Raw genomic sequence first — 21,547 nt, 5'->3', positions numbered from 1 at the left:
TGGGGCCTATGGATCGATCCAGCAGGCTTCTGTGCGCTCGCGACTGCCTCCCAATCGATCCACTGATCGATTGTGACGAAGGCTTATCGCGGGGACTCCCCAATTGATCAGCCGATCGATTGGGCTCCAGCCAATTCATCGGCCGATCGATTGGGCTCCAGCCAATCGATCGGCTGATCGATCCAGCTGCTAGTTTTTGCCCAAAACCAAGTCCCAAGCCCCTCAAACCAACATCCGGTCGACCTTGACCTGTTGGTACATCATGCCTAACATCTGGTCACCCTTAACCTGCAAGGACTCAAGCTTGTATTGTCCCCAAATGAACAACTGCACCTGCACTTGTCCATATCATCGAAGTCTTGTATTGTTAAACATCGAAACCCAAACTAAGACTCAAGCTTAGTCAACCAGGTCAACCTTGACCTGAGGGATATTGCACCAACAATTTTCCCCTTTTTGATGTTTGACAATACCACATTTGAGTTAGGCTAATTCCCATAGCCTCAACTTCCTTCATGCCACTAGGTAATGAAAGCGTAAGTTAAACCCTACATTCTCCCACTAAGAAGGCAAACTCCCTCTTAGATAATGAAGGTCTAACTTAAACCCTACATTCTCCCCCTATTGGCACACATCAACAAATTCACTTGTTGAAAACTCTCCCCTTTGAGACTCTCCCCCTGAAGAGTTGCTCATCGTTGTTCACAACTTCACTCGTTGTGATCAACACGATAATGTAGGTCACATTCCCTTCATTATCATCAATGCTCGCCCGTGAGCATTAACAAGGTCCAATAACCCAAATGAAGGTCTCATACCCTTCATTTGTATCGAATGCTCATCCATAAGCATATATCAACTTGAACCACTTGAACAATGAGGATATTCACTCCCCATTAAAGTTCAAACGCTCAACCTTGAGCATGTTTTTAAAAGAAGGTTAACCACCTTCCAAGGTTCATGAAAAATAGTTTTCATGTCTTTAAAGAGTACCTCCCCCTAAAGACATGGTCGTACCTTCTGTCATTGCACCAACAATGACTTAGAATCCCTAAACCTTTAGGAAACCTAAATTTAGAAGTTTTGAGGTTCAAAAGTTCAAAATTTGAATCAACCTCAACGTAAACTTCTACTTAGTCTCCCTTAACCAATCCATCCTTATTTTCAACATGAAAACACCCTTTTCATGTATACAAATGTATTTTGAGAGGTTAGGAATGGTTTCCTAGACTAAACAAGGGTCAAACCACTGAAAATCAGCTTTCCCAGCTAAAATCAGGTTCCCCAATCGATTGAAGTTGGGTCACAATCGATTTCACTGCCTTGAATCGATCCACTGATCGATTCAGCCAGTCTGGATCGATCGACTGATCGATCTAGCGAGCTTCTGCTCGCGAGAATGACCTTCTCAATCGATCGGCTAATCGATTGAGGCACTCCAATCGATCGGGTGATCGATTGGAGACCTGAAGTTGTTGAAATTCAATTTCAGCCAATTTCAGAAACCCCTAGAAAATTCTACAAAATTTCAAAAATCATGAAAATCATTTTAGACATTATTTAGGGCATATATTGTCATGGAAAAATAGTTTTCTATAAAAATACATCATATTTTCAAAGATTGACACAAACTTGAAAACTTACAAAAACCTTAGTGTTTTCTTCAAGTTTGTATATTACTATTCAATGGTGATTACTATCAAAAGATAGCCTTCACCAAGGTTTTCCAAAATCATTTTAAAAACATTTTCAAAACCAATATCCCACCATGTTCCTTGGACTTAATGCACATGACTTATACATTAGCTTTCCCAATGATGGGAAAATACATAACTATGTGTTTTGATGAACTTAAAACTCAAAAGAATGCACTAAATCAACATCTTGAGTTTTGTTCAACATCCTAACATCTCACTTGTATCTAATGTGCACTAAAACACATACAAGTCACCTTATGAGTCTTTGTGAGATGTAAAATTTGGTTTTTCCCTATCTAGGGATCATGCATATCTATCTAGGCATTTTGTAGATATTGAACATCCACCTAGGATGTCACTTGTTGACACCACCTGTTGATAAATGTCATTCGTCCTTAATTTTAAGGAAATAAACATAATGCATGATAATGTTATGGCATACATCAAAAGGAAATAATTTTCAAAAGAAAATTTCCTATAACTACATGACGTATGTATGTCATGATATGTTGTTTTTGTGTTTTTTCATCATAAGGTATGAATGTAAAAATAATCATGATGTCATGACATATAATGGGCAAACAATCATGGCAAGGTTTAGCATAAATAAAATACCTAGATTACCTATCTAAGTGTCCTTAAACCTTAGCTAAGTTAAAATTAAACCTAGATTGCCCTCTAAACACTCCAAGAAAATGCCAAAACCTAAATTGGCATTTCTAGTTCTCTTGATTAACTTATGCCAATTAAAATTAAACTTATTCCTCAAATATTGGCATATTTCGTTCTTCCATCAAGAGTAGCACTAAGAAAATACCAAAATCCCAACTTGGTATTTCCTTATGTTTTCCCAATATGTGTCATTTTAAAATAAAATTAATACTTCTCAAATTTGACACATTTTACTCTTTCAAAGAGTAAATCATAAATCTATTTCATTTTCAAAGGTTAATAATAACCTTGAAAATGCTCCTTGAGTGTCAATTTCTTCAAAGTTGGGTTAACTACCCTTCTTCTTAGAGTTGACACTCTCTAACCCATCTATGGGGTAGAGAAAATGCTCCTAAGAACCCAAAACTTATTGGTGCTCCTTGGATGCTCTAGGTATTCACTAGGGATAACTTCCCTAGATACCTTCCTAGTGACCTTGTTTGACTTCTTAGAAGCCTTGGTCACATTTTCTCGGTCAACTCTAGGGATTGCTTCCCTTGTGACCTTCTTTGTGACTTTCTTAGACTTCTTAGAAGTCTTAGTCATATTTGTTGTAAAAATACTCTTAGGGATAACCTCCCTAGTATTCTTGACTTGACCACTAGACCTAGGGTTTGTTCCATAACTATATGGAACTCTATGGTAGGAAATTACATCCTTCTTGACCTTTGATTTGTATCCCAAACCTTTATGGCCATTGGATGACTTTGATACTCCTAGCCCTAAGTTTTGCTCATTTTGCCCTATTAGGATATTTTCCATCTTTTTTAGGGTCTTTTCCATTTTATCAAGTCTTAACCTCAAGACTTGATTTTATTCCCATAAATCCCTAGATTTTGGTTTTCTATTTAATCCTTGAGCGTTTTTATTTCTAGGCGTATAGTTATTGATCTTAGTGTTCTTGCCTAGATTTTTATCTACATTCCTAGCCCTAGGTTGAGAGGTTTTAGCATGAAAAGCTACATGATTTTCCTTAACTTTATCATGCCTCCTATTTTCATGGTAAATAGCATTAAAATGATATAAATTAGAACTAGGATGCTTTTTACCATAATTTAAAGGGTTAGGCTCAATAAAAGTTATCTTTCTTTTTACCTTAGAGGCTCTCCCTTGAATTGAGTTTCCTCCTTGAGCCTTGACCACCTTCTTCCCCTTAGGGCATTGACTTCGGTAATGCCCTCTTTGTTGGCACAAGAAGCACACAATGTGCTCCTTGCTCTTCTTTGTTGTGGGGATGGTCTCCTTGGGCTTCTCCTTGCCCTTGGGTGCCACTTGACCCTTCTTCTTGGCCAAGTTGGGACACTTGCTCTTGTAGTGCCCATTCTCCCTACACTCAAAACATATAATATAATTTTTATCTTTAAATGAACTATTTATACCTTCTTGTGTAGGGATGACATCTTCTCCTTTTGATCCGGAGGTAGAAGATTCCTCTTGATCCGAACTTGATACTCCTCCAATAGATTTGTCTTGACTTGTGGAGGTGGAAGCTTCTTCATCCTCTTCTCTTCTTGACCCGGATGTGGAGACTTCTCCTTCTTCTTGATCCGGTGTCACCAAAAATTGCTCCCCCTCAATCCTAGAGGTGGAGGCTTCATCATCTTGTACATGGAATAAGGAGTATGCTCCCTCCTTATTCCCTTTATTGCATTCCCTCGAAGATGAAGCTTCTTCTTGGACTTCTTCTTCAGAAGTTGAGCATCTCTCAACTTCGAAGTCCTCCCTTGGTCTTGCTCCAATGAGTCTCCCTCTTTGGATTCCTCTTGATTCGGTATAGTGGAGGGTTCTTCATGGAGCTTAGCCAACTTGCTTCAAAGCTCTTTGGCATCTTCATATTGTCCAATTTTGCATAGAATTGTGCTAGACAATAAATTAACCAATAATTTGGTTACCTTGTCATTTGCTTCGCACCTTTGGACTTGCTCTGGGCTCCATTTGCTCCTCTTGAGAACTTTGCCCTTTGAATTCGTTAGAGCTTCAAAGCCTTCCATAAGAGCAAACCATTGCTCTATCTCCACCATTAAGAAGTTTTCGATCCTTGATTTCCAAAGATCGAAGCTTGTAGATGTGTACGGTGGAGCCACCCTTGTGTCAAATCCAAGTCCATCTTGGAATTGCATCTTGAAGTTGAGCTTCTTGAATTCTTTGACTTTGATAATTTTGCTCCAACTTCTTCACCCTCTAGCTCTTCTTATTATGTTTACCCCTTCCGGCGATGATTCCGGTGAAGAGCGACCTTGCTCTGATACCACTTGTTGGGACCGAAATGTAGCTAGAGGGAGGGGGGGTGAATAGCTCGTCGCGTTCCTCGTGTGCTTCGTTGCTTGTTTCTTCAAAGATGTGCAGCGGAAATATAAGAAACAACTACAACAATTCTAACAAATGGATTTTACTTGGTATCCACCTTACAAGAGGTGACTAGTCCAAGGATCCACGCACACACACACCCTCCACTATGAATAACACTTCTTTATGGTAACTACCAAAGGCGGAGAAGCCCTACAACACTCTCAATACAAGAAGAAGAAAAGGGAAACAAAAAACAAGCAAAAGCTTACAAGTTATGTAGTGAAAACCCTAACCCTAACTTCTTGTTGTAGCCCGCCTCTTGATCTTGGATCACTAGTAAACCTTGCTCCAAGAACCCTTCAAGAACTGGCGGTAGAGTGGAGAAGAAATGTGGAGAGCTACTGTGCTCGCTGGAGAGGATCGGAGATGAACGCGTGAAGTCTCTACCGAAGAAAATGCACGCCAACGGCCTTTATCCGCGTCAACGGTCGGATCCCGATCGATTGGATTTCTCCCAATCGATCGGGGAGGCTTTGGATCAATCAACCGATCGATCCAAAGCACCTCTGTGCTATGGGAATTTGCCTGGATCGATCAACGGATCGATCCAGGGCTTATCGCGACAAATCGCAACTTCCCAATCGATCCACTAATCGATTGGGGCCTCTGGATCGATCCAGCAGGCTTCTGTGCGCTCGTGATTGCCTCCCAATCGATCCACTGATCGAATGGGACGAAGGCTTCTCGCGGGGACTCCCCAATTGATCGGCCGATCGATTGGGCTCCAGCCAATCGATCGGCTGATCGATCCAGCTGCTGGTTTTTGCCCAAAACCAAGTCCCAAGCCCCTCAAACCAACATCCGGTCAACCTTAACCTGTTGGTACATCATGCCTAGCATCTGGTCACCCTTGACCTGCTAGGACTCCCTCACCAAGTGTCTGGTCAATCCATTTGACCCACTTGGACTTTTCTCCTCGTGCCAAGTATCCGGTCAATCCCTTGACCTACTTGGACTTTCACCAGATGTCTGGTCAACCTTGACCCATCTGGATTTTCCCTGTGTCTGGCTTCACTCACCAGGACTTCTCATCTGTTTGACTTCACTCACCAGGACTTCCAACTGCCTAGCTTCACTCACTAGGACTTTCACCTGGCTTCACTCACCAGAATTTTCTCACTACCTAGCTTCACTCACTAGGACTTCCACCTGACTTCACTTACCAGGATTTCCTTCTACCTAACATTCCAGTTAGGACTTTCCCAGTCAAGTATCTGGTCAACCTTGACCTACTTGACTCTTCTACAACCAAACTGATCAAGCCCTGATCAGTGGAGAATTGCACCAAACAATCTCCCCAAATGAACAACTGCACCTGCACTTGTCCATATCATCGAAGTCTTGTATTGTCAAACATCGAAACCCAAATCAAGACTCAAGCTTGGTCAACCAGGTCAACCTTGACCTGAGGGATATTGCACCAACAGGATCCCCGCTGCTAGATCAACTTCCACGTAGTTTCTGATCACCCGATCCTGTAGTCTGATCGACTAATCCAATTCTAGCGCTATCTTATAGACAAATAATAATTATCCTGTGCATTTGGTCGATTGAACCGCTAGTCCGGTAGACTGAAATTCTTTTTCGAGCTCTCAAACCTCTTGACTCAATCGACTATGTTTGAATCCACCTAAAGTTGAGTCTGCCATCATTTATTTACAAATCACTCAACTCTCATTTCGTCAGCTTATGCTGCTCATGCTTCCTCTTGGCTTATTGTGCCTCATATGCTCATTGCTCATGCCATCTTTTTCATTTTATCATAGTATTATTTCACAGCTTCTTATCCCTTATATCATTGAACCTTTTGACTTTCTTCCCATATCATCTGCTCGCTTATGTCTTCTGACAAGGTTTTATCATCTCCAATGCTTCTCGTCCTTTCCGATCTCTCAGGTATTCCATATCATCCTTCATTATACTCTACCGAATCTTGAGCCATCGAATACCTATGTATCCTCTTAAGTTCTTACAAACTAAAACATACATTATCGACATGAATAAAATCCAATTAAATTTATCAGACAACCTATCAAAACAGTCCTACTTAATCACTTATAATTCTAACATAATGGTGTCCATTAATAAACTTTAAAAATTATATTCATTAATAAAATTCTTATTAAACTTATAAATATAAATAAATAAATAATCATTTCAAATAAATAAATAAGTTTACCATATCAAACTCACCCATCAACTAAATAAATTTAAAAGTTTAAAATTTTTAGACAATTAAATAAAGAGATCGACAACTTCTAAATAAATCAAACTAAACTTAACTTATGCTGCCGAAAAAAAAAAATTAAGATCGAATAACAATTTTAATGACTTTTTATTGTAGGTTAAACTGGATTAGCTTATCAAACCAGGACAACAATAAAATTTGGCTCGTCTCGGTTTACTTTCGACACAAAGGTATCCCTTGGCCTCCTCGCAGGTGTAAAGCATCCGGTGACTTCCGGTACGCTTACCCCTTTGACGTGTGACGCCCAGCCTCGCTGTCCCCACTCGTGCGCCATTCTCTTGCCCTCTTCCTGCTCCAAACCCTCGCCAGCTCCGCCCATGTCGCCCGCTTCTCCTTCAGGTAAACCCTCTCGTCTCTCTGCATCTCTCGCGAGGATTTCCTCTTCTTTGATTTCCTCGGTTTTCGCTCCTTTTATACCTCGATCGCCTCCAATCCCCCGCAGATTCCCGGCTCAAATGGCGGAAGAGGAAGCGGGATGCCAATCCTAGGCGCCAGAAGCCACCTGAAGCCGAGGAAGATGAGGAAGAGAACGATGAGGATGCCTCCGTCCCCGTCAGGGCAGATGCGGAGGAGGACGGCCGTAGCTCTCCTCCCATCCCCGCTGCAGCTGACCCCGTTCTCGACCTCAGAGTGTCTGAAGTCCTCTCCGACGGTGGCCAGCGGATCGCTGATTTTCCCACCGCTTTTCGCCGCACTGTCAATCGCCCTCACCCTTCTGTCCTCGCTCTTGTGGCCGCCGAGCGCTCCAACTCTGCCGCCCGTTCATGGTCTCCTCCATTATTGGAGAACATTTCTCACGGGCAGATGCAGGCCCTCTCGGCGGTGCTCCCCGATAATCCTTCATTGCAGCAGCCAGCGGACCTGGATAAGCCCTCCACTTATGTATGCACACCACCGCCACTCATGGAAGGGAAGGGCATGGTAAAGCTGTTTGACAAGGAGCAGCTTCTCATTGTTCCAATGCACTCCGGTGTGTAGTGTAGAAACTGTACCTTTGTTTTGGGTTTACTCTTTGTTGCTTTGAGTTTGCACTGAGAATTGTGTGTGTGTTTTTTTTGAGGTGTTCAGATTGGTTTTCACGAAGCACTGTCCACCGGCTGGAGAGACAAGTGGTGCCACACTTCTTCTCTGGAAAATCCAGCGATCACACCCAAGAGAAGTACATAGGTCTTCGGAACACTATAATTTCCAAATACTTGGAAAATCCAGGGAAGAGGCTTTCCTTTGCCGATTGCCAAGCATTAGTTCCAAACAACGACCTATATGATCTTAGTCGGATAGTGAGGTTTTTGGATCATTGGGGGATCATTAACTATCTGGCTGCTTCTTCGGTCCACCGTGGCCTTAGGATGGCTGGTTCCCTTCTCAGAGAGGATGTCAACGGCGAGCTTCAACTTCAAACTGCACCTTTGAAGTCCATAGACAGTTTAATTTTGTTTGATAGACCAAAATGCAGCATTAGACTAGAGGATATTGCTTTTTTCTCTCGTTCTGCACAAGATTCAGATGCCTTTATTGGAGATTTGGATAGCAGAATTAGGGAACGTATTGCGGAGCATACCTGCAATTTCTGCTCTTGCCCTCTGACCAAATTACACTATCAATCACAGAAGGAGGTGTGTATTCTTTATCCGAGAGTTGAATTTCATCTCATCTTGAGCATATGACATCTACTAAAATGGATTCTGATAAAGTTGCTCACATTGTCTTACCAATCATCATGATATTGCATCAGGATAATCAATCATTATCGCTAACTCTTCCTATTTATACAAATAAATTAGAATTGAGTGCTTGGAGAAAATGAATTTCATTTATTCATGTCTTTTGACTGTTCTTATTTATTTTCAAGGAAGTTTTATAATTCTAGAATTTGTTACTAGTGGTTGTGTATCCTCCTATGCTTCTTAGCTTGATCCCCTACTATATTATCATCTAAAAAATCTATTTCGAGCTACTTATGAAAAAAAAATTTCTCATTGGCCTTCTTGTTTCCAATTCCCAATTATTCCTAATTTTGTATTTCACCTAAGTGCAACACTTAGCTTTATAATTTCATTCATTCTTTTACATATTCAAGAGAGAGTACTTCTATAGACCAAAGAACATTTTCACATGTCTTGTATGCCCACCTCATGTTTGAATATTAGGCAATCTTTATTTCATGAACTAAGCCCACTTACAACTATCTAATTGAAAAAGCAGAAAGTATCATCTCTGACAAGTCTTGTATTTTTAGGATGAAACCAACTCCCCTGCTTTCTGTTTATATATAGAGAAAAATTCTTGATGTGGTATTTGTTAATTAGTCCTTGCTCACCCTTATGCCTTTTTCTTATTAGATAATCAATTCCATTACTAAGATATGTTACAAATGAAATGCATATTAAAGTTTCCTAGCCTTCATTTTAATATAATATTCTTCATCAAGTATCCATTCTCTAGTAACCAGTGTTCTATCTTGTCCAAAGTTCTAGATTTCCAACTTTTATGTTAATTTAGTTAGGCTGATTTTCTGATAGCTGGTAACTTCAGTTTTTAAATTTTCATCATAAAATCACCACTGTTATAAGTATCATTTACAATAAGAGAAATAAGCTAGGGCAAAGCTCAAAATGGCACTCCTTATTGTAATTTTTGTCAAAGGGGCACCCCAATTTTAAAAATTTCAAAACAACATTCCATCCTATTTTTCATCTAAAAATACCCTTGTTCCAACACTTTGTTGTTATTCAAAATTATTACAACGTATAACAATTTTGTTCAAAACTACAATATGTAGCAGTTTTATTCAAAACTACAATATGTAGTTTTGGCCAAAGCAACACATTCTAGCAATTTTTGCCAAAGTTACTACAAGTTGTAGCAATTTTAAACGAATCTGCTACAATATTATTGAGCAAATTTGACAAAGTTGGAGCAATTTTGACCAAGTTGGAGCGATTTTGACCAAGTTGAAGCAATTTTGATATAACAATGCTCTGTGTGTGGTAATTTTGATCAAGTAGGATCAATTTTTCTTTATGTTGTAGCAGTTTTGGCCAAAGCTGCTATATTTGTGCTATAAAAATATGATTTTCAATAATAAATGGGAGGAGGCACTGTTTTGAAATTTTTTAAAACTAGTGTGTCCTTTTGACGATAACAAATTAAGGACCGCCCTTTTAATTTTTGCCCAATAAGTTACTATTCATTTTGAAGAAGACTTTAATTCGGTGCCAGTATAGTAATAGGCATGAAGGTAACAATTTATTGTTTGCTACAAGTGAAACTAGTTCCAACTGGTGTGATAAAATTTCTTCTCACTATTAATTTTAGATCCGTAGAAATTAATTGGTATTGTTCTGGTCAAACTATATTCTAGTAGCATTGGACCTGCTCTTGCACGGATATATTTATACAATTTTGTTTCTTTGCGACATTAATCTGATTTGGTGAGCATGCTTATCTGAATAGATTGATATAATGCTGTGCTCCAACTGTTTCCATGATGCAAAATTTGTTACCGGACACTCAAGTTTGGATTTTGTAAGAATGGATTCTGTAAAAGATGATTCAGATCTTGAAGGGGATAACTGGACAGACCAGGAAACTTTGCTGTTACTTGAGGCCATGGAGAAATATAATGACAACTGGATTGAAATTGCAGAATACGTTGGTACCAAGTCCAAGGCACAATGTATTTTGCATTTTCTTCGTCTTCCAATGGAAAATGGCCTAGTGGAAAGTATCGAACTTCAACATATTCCAACATCTGATAGACAAGATTATTTTATTTCATCTTCAAATTCTAATGGTAAAATTTCAGGTAACCAGCAAAAATTATACATATTTAAAGCCTTTTAATTTTAATTTAACTTTGGTTAATATTTTGCTAACTATGTTTGTTACAATTAGGCAATCAAGATTTCAGCAGTGCCAAACCACTTCCATTTATTAATTCCTCTAATCCAGTCATGTCTCTGGTGAGTAGTTTCTATGTATCATTGTGCTTTCCTTTCGATGCAAAAATAAATGAACATAATTCATCATTGTAGCACTCAAACAATGGCTAAATTCATGAATAAGCTCACCAAGCAGTGATAAAAGTTGATCTGTAAGCTCATGAGTAGACCCAGATATAGGCTCAAAATAGTGAAAATTTATAGATTCTAATTATCCTCACCTATGCACAAAATTTTAAGCACCCTAACCTGTGTTTTACATTTGGACATAGATCATATTGGACAAAAGTCAGATTAATCTGTTCAAAATGTATTTAGCAATTGACCAAATCTTTGCTCTGAAAATTTGTTAATTTTTTTATATATGATTTTTGGTTGTTTGACAAAAGTTTCAAGTGTTTGTAATATTATTAGAAAATCTGCATTGTCTGAATATCTGTAGGTAGCCTTCCTGACCTCTGCAATTGGACCAAGGGTTGCTGCAGCCTGTGCAAGTGCAGCATTATCTGTCTTGACTAGAGAAGACTCAAGGTTAGTCCTTCAAGTTTCACTTGTTAAAGAAATTCTTGGTGAAATTTTCTCATGCAGCATCTAGTATTGCGTTCATTTTTCATTTTAATTTTTTTTATCTTTCATTTTTAATTGTATAGTAAGCTAGACATAGCATATATCTTTAGGCATACCATGTCTTCCAGCCGGATACACAACATAGTCTATCATTCTATTTTTGCAGATAACTTATATCCACGGTGAGACCGAATTAGACTTGTTACAGATAATGATATTTGACATTTTTTTCATCTTTAAAGCAATGGATCTGATAATTTACATGCTGATGTTGATACTCATGCACCACATGCAAGCTTCAGTCAGAAAGGTAGGTTGCTGATAATTTTCTGGTTTTACTTGTGATATTAACTAATTGTCAATTGCCATGCTCAATTTAATTTACTGGTAGATGGAACTGTAGAAGGACGATTGCAACATCCTAAAAATGGTTCTACTTCGCTTGCTTCAGAACTCGTTGAACAAGCTACAATGGCCGGCCTATCTGCAGCTGCGGTGAAAGCAAAATTATTTGCAGATCAAGAGGAACGTGAAATTCAGAGGCTGGTTGCTACTATTATAAATCATCAGGTTAGATTAGCTCTTAGGAGATTTTGATGATATAATAATTTGATAGTTACATTTAGGTCCTTAAGCTGTACTTCATTTTATGGTATTCTTCGACCTTTCATTCTCAAACTTGTGTGATGGTTGATTGGTTTCGGAGTGGCCATCCAAGTGTGTTATGACGTGGGTACTATTGGTAGGTGCTTCATTCAGGGTTACAAAACTTCGGTTGGAGAGAACCTATTTTATTGTTGAAACAGGACGTAAAACCATGGCACTTATTATACCGAACCAATGGAACTGCATTGTTACAATTAAATGACTATTTATATTGTAAGGTACTCACACATTGAGGTTGATTGTCTTTGTTTGAGATGTTCAAGAAAATCAGCACATCATATATTTATTTTGAATATGTGGCAAGCTGAGCATGCTGGACTTTCATGCTTTAGAGTAGTGCTAAGTTATGGGGGTTTTTTTCCCACATAGCTAAGTTAAGGTTGAGGTATAAATACGCAATTGCTGCTTAAATAACAAATTGCTTGGGGCTCAGCTAAAAGGAAAAGGCTATTTGAATTCAGCCCGATATGTTGGTGTCAAACCTGAACTTTTCTAGGCTTGTTTTTTAAATCCTAGATTCCTAGTAAGCCAGAGATTTAGAAAAGAAACACATTCAGAACTGAAAACAGAACAGCCTCATGAAACACAGACTTGAACTATGATTTTGATAGGCTATTATGATTGCTGGTTGTTTGATCAATTGATTTCACCTTAAATAGCCATATACAGCCTTTGACCCTTGAGTCCTGGAAATTACCTAAACATACCTTCTAGCTCAGTAAAAGTTAAGCATCAAGCTCAACTTTGTATTTTTATTTGGATTAAGTTTGGTCATTTGAGCTCTCAAGCTTGATAAGGTTTCTCATCCAAACTTGAGTCAACAATCTATACTTGGATGGTTGCAAAGTTGCCATTTTTTCTGCTACAATGCTTTTTTGGCTTTTGTTGCCAATGACCTTAATTTTTCATTCATGTCCACTGCTGAGATATGGTGTTACAGAAATATACAATTAAGGGTATAACTTAAGGGTATAAGCCTATGTCAAATATTTCTAACAAAAGGATGTGCTCAACAAACATATTTGGTGTTGCCATTTAAACTGTCCAAGTAAAACTAGTTTACTCCAGGTGGATATGCTCTAATTGATGATTCTCTTAACTCATATATTTGTTGGTAAGGGTGGCAACAGGTAGATAACGTGAATTTTTTAACTTCTAGTATCTATACTTGGTATATCCAAACGGATACTTGGCTGATAGTCCTTATGGATAGTTTCTATTCTACCCTCACCGATCCCATCATTGCCTGGAGGTACCCTGTCAAACCTGAAACTACCTCATTTTAGCATATCTTGATACTTCCATGGCTCCAATAACATAAATAATGTCAAAATGAACTTCTGAAATTAACTAATTTAATTCTCCATAAAAATGTCTAAAATACCAAATCCACTCTGCACCAATATCTACTCTGCACCCATGACGGGTATCTACCATTCTGTTTAAGGTATACTCAAACCTGACTAAACGGTTTGATATTTACAAATACCCAAATAAACCCACCCAATTGCCAATGCTATTGGACTACTCTTGGAGAATTGCTACTTTTTTTTATCTTTAATTTGATTGAGATATAGTAGGTCGTCAACCATCAGTAGCTGCATTTCACTAATGATGACTCATGATTGTTGCCATTGCCTACAATCTTACCTATCTGTCTTCCTCTAAACATAATGCATAATGGCACATTAATCCATTGCCTACTTCAGTCTCGTGCTAAAAATTGTTGTATGCAGCTGAAGAGATTGGAGTTGAAGCTAAAGCAGTTTGCAGAACTAGAAACCTTACTGCTGAAGGAATGTGAACAGTCTGAGAGGGTGCGACAGCGGCTTTCGACTGAGCGGATTCGAATGATGTCCACCCGCTTTGGAGCCTCATCGAACAATGTACCATCAGCTGGGGGAGCAGCACCAGCAGCCCCTGTAGCAGCTGCTGCAGCCATGGGCACTAATCCAGCAACTGGCCAGCCACCCATGGTGCCGGCAAGTGCACAGGCTTCCTTTGGCAACAGTCTTAATGCTGGCCATCGGCAGATGCAGTTGATGCAACGGCAGCAAATGTTTGGGTTTGGACCCAGGTTGCCACTCTCTGCTATCCACCCAGCTCCTGTCTCTCAGAATCCTGGGTTCAACTCCGCAATACCAAACAATTCCACACCTAACCATCATCCACTGTCAAGATCATCGTCGTCAGGCAATACTCGAATATAGTTTCAGAATTAGTGCTTAGTTTATGAATATTGTGGTTTAGTTGTCAGAGAAATCCCTATTAAATACCTGGGTTCAACTCCATGATACCAAACAATTCCGCCTCTAACCATCACCAATTGTTAAGATCTTCATCGTCAGGCAACAATTGAATATAGTTTCAGAATTAGTGCTATCTGATGATATGGTGTATCATTGCTGAGCTTGGTTTTATGAATATCGTGGTGTGGTTGTTAGAGAAGTCTCTATTAATTGCCTGGGTTCGACTCCGAGGTACTAAATAATTCTGCTCTAACCATCGTCCAATGTTAAGATGGTTATCGTCAGGCAGCACTTGAATATGAAAGCACGCTTACCATCTCCTCGGTGTGGCTGATGTTGTTGATAGAGAAGCAGAGGGACTGAAAGACGCACTCCAGAAGGTGGATGCGATCAGAAGGCTGAGGGCAGCAATGGGGAGAGGGATTGCTTGCTGGTGGATGCGATCGGAAGGCTGAGGCAGCAATGGGGAGAGGAGCGGCAGGCAATCGCTTGGGCATGAAGGAGGGGCCGGTGAGATCAGACCTCCGTTTTCGACGGCGAAGACAGAACAGGAGGGTGCCGGAACTGGCTGCATCATTCGCTGAGCTTTGCTCATGCTTCGGCAAGTGTAACATGGAAAGGGAAGGTGACATCAAACACATTCACCAGATGTGACAGGACCGTAATCTCTTTTTTTTTTTAAGGACAACGATTTTAAATAAAAAGGACAACGATTTTAAATAAAATCTGAAATTGCCATATCATGTGTCTTGAGAAAAAAACAAAGTCTATTTTCTTTGGAAAAAATTAATGAATAAGAAGGAAAAAAAAAAAAGGGGAGCTCCTTGTCAGCTTTCGAACCGACTGAGATCTGATCTCGACCGCTAATGACTAAAGAATAAAGAATGAATAGGTTTGGCATCTCTATCTATCTGATTCTTCATCTGCTCTAAGCCAGCGATGGCGAAGTGGTCTCAACTTCTTTTGGCCTCCACATTGTCTTCTGGACGCACAAGAAACCCTCATTGTCCTTCAGAGAAGTCACTTTGACTTCATAGTTGAGTGATTTGGCTATGTCCTCAACCTCACCAATTACCTCTGCACTGTCTCTTACAATGAGCTTGCCTTGTGGCCTTAGAATGCGATCCACTTCAGATATAACCGGCAACAATTTGCACCTGCACACCGGAACCAGAGGAGATGAAGCTGAGTTTTCTCAATTTCCAGATAATTTAAAGCTTTTGGATAACCATTCCATATGCAGTTGAGAAACTGAAACCATTATGCTCATACTTCTAACCAGTAAAAGCCTAAGACAAATCAACTTAAGCATCCAATTCAAGCAATACAGTTTAAAGCTTGATTATGCCGCCTTTTTTCTCCATCTTCAATGAATGAAAATATGAATGGTCATAATGTCACCAATCTTGCCTGGTCATTATTATCTCTGGCTATGACTTCAAATTGGTTAGAGACCCTTCTTGTTATGATCAAGTTACAAGATTATAGACGATTCCATTTTACCACTCACACCTAGCAACTTTTTTGTTTTGTCGCTTTGCTATAGTTGGCTTTCGCCATGGCTATTTTGCTACTTGTTTTGAGAACACCTCTTTTGGATAAACTATGATATGTTAATTTACACACAAAGAAATAAAAAAAAGTATGTATTCTTCCCGCTAAAAAGAACTTAACAGAAAAGTCTAGCAGTTAAAGAACTAATTGCTTACCTCTGCTTCAGTCTGGAGAATAGATGATCCGCATGGAGCAGATCATATGATCTCGGGTAGGTGCTGAACGATTCACACCAGTCATGGTATATTCCAAAGAGCCCACGCTCGTATATAATCGGAAGAGTATCCAGGGAATTGATAGAGACAACATTCATGACCCAGGCATTCACCTCCCCTTGCAGAGCTGCAGCAAACCTGAGACAAGATGTTTCTATGGAATGAGTTTATCAATTCAGCCTTCTCTGCAGTATCTCAAAGAAATCTAAATAAATGACTCACAGAAATCAAAAGTATATTGTTCTGGACAGCATGATTGGAATGGATAGAAGTAAACGAAAATGCATGTTTCTCACGTACCCTCCATATATGGCTCTCATGTCCATGACATTCCTCACAATAGACCAGTCAATTCCCATTCCCTTCATATAAGCGTTGTTTACGACATATTTCCAATGCTCAAAATCTGTCATAAAGTCCTTGGGCGCAGGTTTCCCATAAACTCCGACCTGTGAGTCATTCAACCAGTAAGGTGCCTTCTCCAGTCTCTGTGGCCATGGCTGTGGCCACTGCGATCCTCTAAGATCACGATCTACAGGCAGCTTGTGCATGCATGCTTGCAGAGGAATGTTCCTAGATAAATGAAGTTGTTTAGTTTGGTTTTAGGCATGAACTTGATATATTAAGCATCAAAGAGAAGAATAATCGACTAAAACAGAAGATTACCAGGCTGCATTGGGGTCGTCAGAATCTTCACAGAGGGGAGGATTGCTTTTGGGTCTTTTCTCATAGCATTCGTTGTTCAGAGGTTTCTTATATATTACCATGCCGACTCGGTTGATTTTATCCTTTGTCTTGTTCAACATATCCCAGCACATGGACTTTGTCAATTCTGACATGGCTGGCAACGATTTCACACAAACCACTTAAAATATCCTTTTAGTCAAGATTAAAGAATATATAAGGAATAAGTGTCTAAAAGTGGAGAATGAAAATTTACCCTCCCAGATCTCAACATCCCCTTGAAGTTTTTGATAAACAGGTGTAGCTGACCAAACAAAGTAGCCACCTGGCCGCAATAAACGGTTCAACTCTAATAGTAACTTGCCACCTGCAATATTTTTGGCCAGATGTGCTGAAAGTTAGCTCCTCCATAGTAACAGAAAGTATATATTGAAGAAAAACTTAAAGAACTGATATTTGGATCTAAGTTACCTTCTATGTGCCAAGGAACCCTACAACGAGCGCAATGGATAACATCAAAGACCATTCCGGGGAAAGATAGTCTTTTAGTGCCCATGACCGCTGACATAGCTGGGATTCCTCTTTCAAGAGCAAACTGCACCTGAGCTTCATGCTCATCTTTAGGAGCAAATGACATTGTGAGTACATCTCTGTCAAATAAAAAACCTCCGAAGCTAGCCACTCCGCAGCCAACATCCAGTACAACTCGGCTATTCTTTCCCCAAGCTATACCAGGTACAGACTATACGAGACAAGAATGGATAAGCATAGGCATGCTAACAACATCCAAATAAGATGCAAAATGGTACCAATTTCAATGGAAAGATAATGGCTACAAGATTGCATTCTCATGCGCACAGTGAAATCGGGTTTGTTCTCTTTAGCCTTTAGATTGATGAGAATATTAAGGAATAAATTTAGATGAGGAATTGGACAGGCGTTAGTAGAAAATAAGAATATGTTAATTAATGAGAACACAGAAGTGGGTAGTATCTTGTTGCAGTGGTGATATTCTGCAAGCCAGTAAACATCAAATTCTAGTTGCTTTTCTATATAAGAAAAGCTTATAACTTGCAATAATCAACATAAGCAAAGGTGAAGTTAACAAGGATATCACCTCTCATGAAGAAATTATTTTAGTCAGTGTTTAAAATTCTATGCAACTGGAAACAACCACTTGCAAAAAGCAGGATAAGATTGCGTATAATGGATCTTTCCCCGGCACCCCGTATAGCTGGAGCTTCATGCACTGAACTGTCCTTTTTTTAAAAAAATTCTATGCAGAGCCTAGAAGGAACATGAAAATATTCCTTTGAAAAGGGCATAGTGTAGTCATTCATAATCATCATTTATAAGCTGATGCAAGGCCTTTGGATTCTGATAAAAACATTTGTATTTATGAGAGGGTATGTAACTAAAAGTAAAAGATAGTGATAACAAATATTGCATTAAATAACAGTTTTGTAAATAAATATTATGACATACATTTGCATATTTTACACCTAAAAAGGGTATTCAGATTGAGATATACATGTAAATATCGAAATACTGTGGCTAAGTTAGGTTTATAATACCTCCTGAATGAAATCAATATAGTGTAATGCTCCGTGCTTGAACTGTGTTCCTCCACCAGGAAAAGTAAGAAATTCTCCTGAGACTTTCACCCAATTTTGATGGCCCTTTATTGTTGCTAGTGAGGTATGAGGAACATTGTAGTACCATATCTGCAGTAAATAAAGAGCTTGTTGATGGGCTAAATGGTGATGCAAACCTGCTAAAGTTACCTAGATATGCCAGCAAGACAAATACCTTGTTCCTGCTATGTGGCCATCGAATTGATTGTGTATATCCTTCAGGAAGAGGAACCAGACATGTGGGAGGATCATCAGGGCAATGCCTTTCTCGATGCTCATAGTGTTTAGTAGTTCTAAGCCTCTTAATGACTTCCTCATTGTCAAGGCAAGGAATATAGTCAGTTCCTGCAGTGACATTGCAGAGTTTCCAACTGTACATGTTTTTGTGTTCTTTCAATCCTGCTTGCAATTGCTCCTCAGTCTTTGACTCTGCCACTTGTGTAGACCATGCTCCATTCTGGCTATTGCTCTCATTTAGTAGCTCTGACTGAGCTCCATTAGACAACAACATCTCATCATAAAGGTGATCTTTGTTTTGCTGTACTGAGGTGGTCCCATTAGGCTTTTGTTTGCCCTTTTCAGTTACTTGTATTTGGTCCTTTCCATCGAAGAACATTTCACCATTCTGCTCGATGCTCTTATTTTGCGCATTATCTGTTTTGTCATTAAAATACTGCCCTGCTTGCTCATCTCCTTTGCTTTCATCTGAAATTTGCTCTGAATTAGTACCTCTCCCATTTCCTGACACTTCATTAAGCTTTTGGTCTATTTTCGTTTCCTCATTACTCTCTGTAGAACCTTGATAATTCTCTTCTGACCTTTTCTCTTGGTCTCTCTCTTGACCACTCTCTTGTGTTTCGATAGGTTCATTGATCATTTCCTCATCATTTGTTTCCCCATCTCCATTGTTTTCATCATCTGAACTATTCTCTGAGCTTTTATCTTGGTTTGTAGAATGCAGTGCTGCAGTCTTTTCCTGATCACTGATTGTGGTTTCTTGAGAACTCTGTTCCTTGCTCTTCTCTTGCCCATTCTCCTGACTATTTACTTTTATTTCTGCGTTATCTTTAGCCATTTCTCCACCCTCCATTTTTCCATTTTCATCACTGAATGTCAATTGGGCAGATTTACTCCCTAGATCACTGCCTGTAATTTCTTGTGCAGCCTCTACTGTGTTCATGTCTCCACCATTAGTCCCTTGGCTGCCTTCTTTGATGGTTTCTTCACCCTCTGCATTCCCAATCTCATCATTATATGAAGTCTGATTTGGATTTTCATCCTTCTTCCCCTCATCATCCTTGCCAAGATCATCATTCTGAACTTTTCCTGTTGAGTTTTCATCAGTTTTGTCAATCATGCTCTGCTCTTCTGATGACTCAGATTTCAATTCAGTTGTCGCATCCTCCATGTTCCCGTCGGCATCTCTTCTCCCTCCTTCATCAGGAACATCTCCTGAGCTGTCTTCGTACGTCTTGGTATCGCTCTCGGTTACCTGTTGCTTCATCTCCGATTTGTTTCCCAAGGACTCGTCAACAGGAACTATAGTAGTTGAAGTCATCATCCAAACACCAATCAAGCAAAGAGCAATGAACAAGACGGGGGTCATCATTGACCAATGCGACGATGATGACGATGACCTCCTAGAATCCATTAAGGAGCTCTTCCCAAATGCCATTGTTGCTCACGCACAAATATTGCTCAAGCAACGTATCTAAGGAACTAAAGGGGCAAAATTTGTTTTTAGAAAGCAATGAACTTAGCAAGGAAGATCATATTGGTCCCAGATTTTGAAAGTTGCAAAATGAGCGAAAAAAACAAAAAAGAAATTCAGTCTCTTTGTGCATTTGGAATATAGCATAAATAGCAGAAAAGAGAGGGGAAATTACTCTTTGAGCAGAAAATTAAAGCAAGATCGTACCTTTCCGGCTCAAGAGCAGGCCATTGCGTATTAAGTTATAGGAAGGAAGGAGAAGATGCAAGAAGGTGAGGATTTAACTCCAGGAAAGACGATATACAGAATAAGGGGAAGGGGAGAGGAGCTAGGCTACCAAAAATCACTCCTTTCTCTCCTGGCCTGTCGAAGTCGATGTCTTGATTGCGGGGAAGCGGAAGAGGGAGGAGGGCGAGAGGAGCGAGAAGGAAGTGCAGCCACCGGAAGTCCGGATTCGAAGGCGAGTGGCGAAGCCTCGTCTCATCGCTCGACCTCACGCGCTCCATTCGCGGCCTCGTCGCTTCATCGACAACACAAACAAAATCGATTCAAAAATTTATTTTTTTAATATAAAATATTATTCAAACGAATATATTAAAAAAAACATTTTTTTTAACCAACAGTATGAATTTGCTATTAAAATGGAATATTTTTTTTATTTTTAAGTGGTCTGTGAATTGATTAATTTTGGAAGGATAGATTAGGTCTCGGATGAACTGATTTCATCCTATAAAAATTTATTATTTAAAATCATGATAAATTAGAAAGTATTTATAAAAGTCCATCCAAATAGTTAACACCATTTCTTTTTGGATTAACACCATGTCTTACTAGAGAGAAAATTCCCTAACATACTTCTTAGTTAAGAGCATTCATGGTTGAGAATATTTCTCCTAAATATAGATAGTCCTCATGAAATATCTCACCAATCAAATATTCATGGATCTTACCCATCAAATATCTCATTCTCAAAGATTCTCAACTTCACAATCAAATATCTCACCGATCAAATATTTATAGGTCTCATGACCATTTTATTAACTTACATCTAATTTTACATTTAAAGAAAATTAATATATATTTTTAATATATTTCATCTATCATTTATCCATAAATATTTTTACTTAATATTTATCTACATATTTAAACAATTATTCAATATAATTATTTTAATATTAATATTTTATTTAAACGGAAACAATACAACATCGGACGTACATATTTTTAAAGAAACTACAACATATGAGTTCAAATATTTCACAAATTCAAAATTAAATAACTAAATATTTCATAGATGATATATTAGTTATTTAGTCAT

General features: G+C 39.0%; 2 protein-coding genes across 7 annotated transcripts; one reads left to right on the top strand and one right to left on the bottom strand.

Moving 5' to 3' along the window:
• Window positions 1–7,193: 7,193 nt before the first annotated feature.
• On the top strand, window positions 7,194–14,591 carry LOC121992698 (SWI/SNF complex subunit SWI3C homolog). 6 transcript variants are annotated; one of them, XM_042547224.1, is made up of 9 exons: window positions 7,194–7,344; window positions 7,448–7,975; window positions 8,074–8,621; window positions 10,462–10,813; window positions 10,903–10,970; window positions 11,392–11,480; window positions 11,819–11,826; window positions 11,968–12,086; window positions 13,919–14,591. In XM_042547224.1, the coding sequence occupies exons 1-9, from the start codon at window positions 7,323–7,325 to the stop codon at window positions 14,390–14,392; spliced, it is 2,208 nt and encodes a 735-aa protein (XP_042403158.1). In that variant the 5' UTR covers window positions 7,194–7,322; the 3' UTR covers window positions 14,393–14,591. The 6 variants fall into 6 exon arrangements, with proteins under 6 accessions (XP_042403158.1, XP_042403157.1, XP_042403156.1 ...); XM_042547223.1 differs by having other exon boundaries at window positions 11,920–12,086; XM_042547222.1 differs by having other exon boundaries at window positions 11,908–12,086.
• Window positions 14,592–15,297: 706 nt separating this feature from the next.
• LOC121992697 (probable methyltransferase PMT24) lies at window positions 15,298–20,471 on the bottom strand. Its single transcript, XM_042547218.1, has 9 exons — window positions 20,437–20,471; window positions 18,694–20,237; window positions 18,459–18,608; window positions 17,356–17,626; window positions 17,141–17,251; window positions 16,867–17,041; window positions 16,501–16,773; window positions 16,141–16,338; window positions 15,298–15,588 (listed from the first exon to the last, which is right to left on the bottom strand). The coding sequence occupies exons 2-9, from the start codon at window positions 20,191–20,193 to the stop codon at window positions 15,360–15,362; spliced, it is 2,907 nt and encodes a 968-aa protein (XP_042403152.1). The 5' UTR covers window positions 20,194–20,237; window positions 20,437–20,471; the 3' UTR covers window positions 15,298–15,359.
• Between the last annotated feature and the right edge of the window lie 1,076 nt (window positions 20,472–21,547).

The sequence above is a fragment of the Zingiber officinale genome, chromosome 6B, assembly GCF_018446385.1.
Source record: "Zingiber officinale cultivar Zhangliang chromosome 6B, Zo_v1.1, whole genome shotgun sequence".
Taxonomy (NCBI): domain Eukaryota; kingdom Viridiplantae; phylum Streptophyta; class Magnoliopsida; order Zingiberales; family Zingiberaceae; genus Zingiber; species Zingiber officinale.
Note: the sequence above shows the minus strand (reverse complement) of the source record. Positions and strands in the feature narration are given on the sequence as shown.

Bases quoted from the DNA above. Each gene is read 5' to 3' on its own strand.
- LOC121992698 (XM_042547219.1), top strand. From the start codon at position 7,323: ATGTCGCCCGCTTCTCCTTCAG. The intron at 7,345-7,447 runs GTAAACCCTCTC...AATCCCCCGCAG, and splicing joins GTCGCCCGCTTCTCCTTCAG to ATTCCCGGCTCAAATGGCGG. The intron at 12,087-13,918 runs GTTAGATTAGCT...TGTTGTATGCAG, and splicing joins CTACTATTATAAATCATCAG to CTGAAGAGATTGGAGTTGAA.
- LOC121992697 (XM_042547218.1), bottom strand. From the start codon at position 20,193: ATGGCATTTGGGAAGAGCTCCTTAATGGATTCTAGGAGGTCATCGTCA. The intron at 18,609-18,693 runs GTATTTGTCTTG...TATTTACTGCAG, and splicing joins GGCCACATAGCAGGAACAAG to ATATGGTACTACAATGTTCC. The intron at 16,774-16,866 runs GTAATCTTCTGT...TCATTTATCTAG, and splicing joins GACGACCCCAATGCAGCCTG to GAACATTCCTCTGCAAGCAT.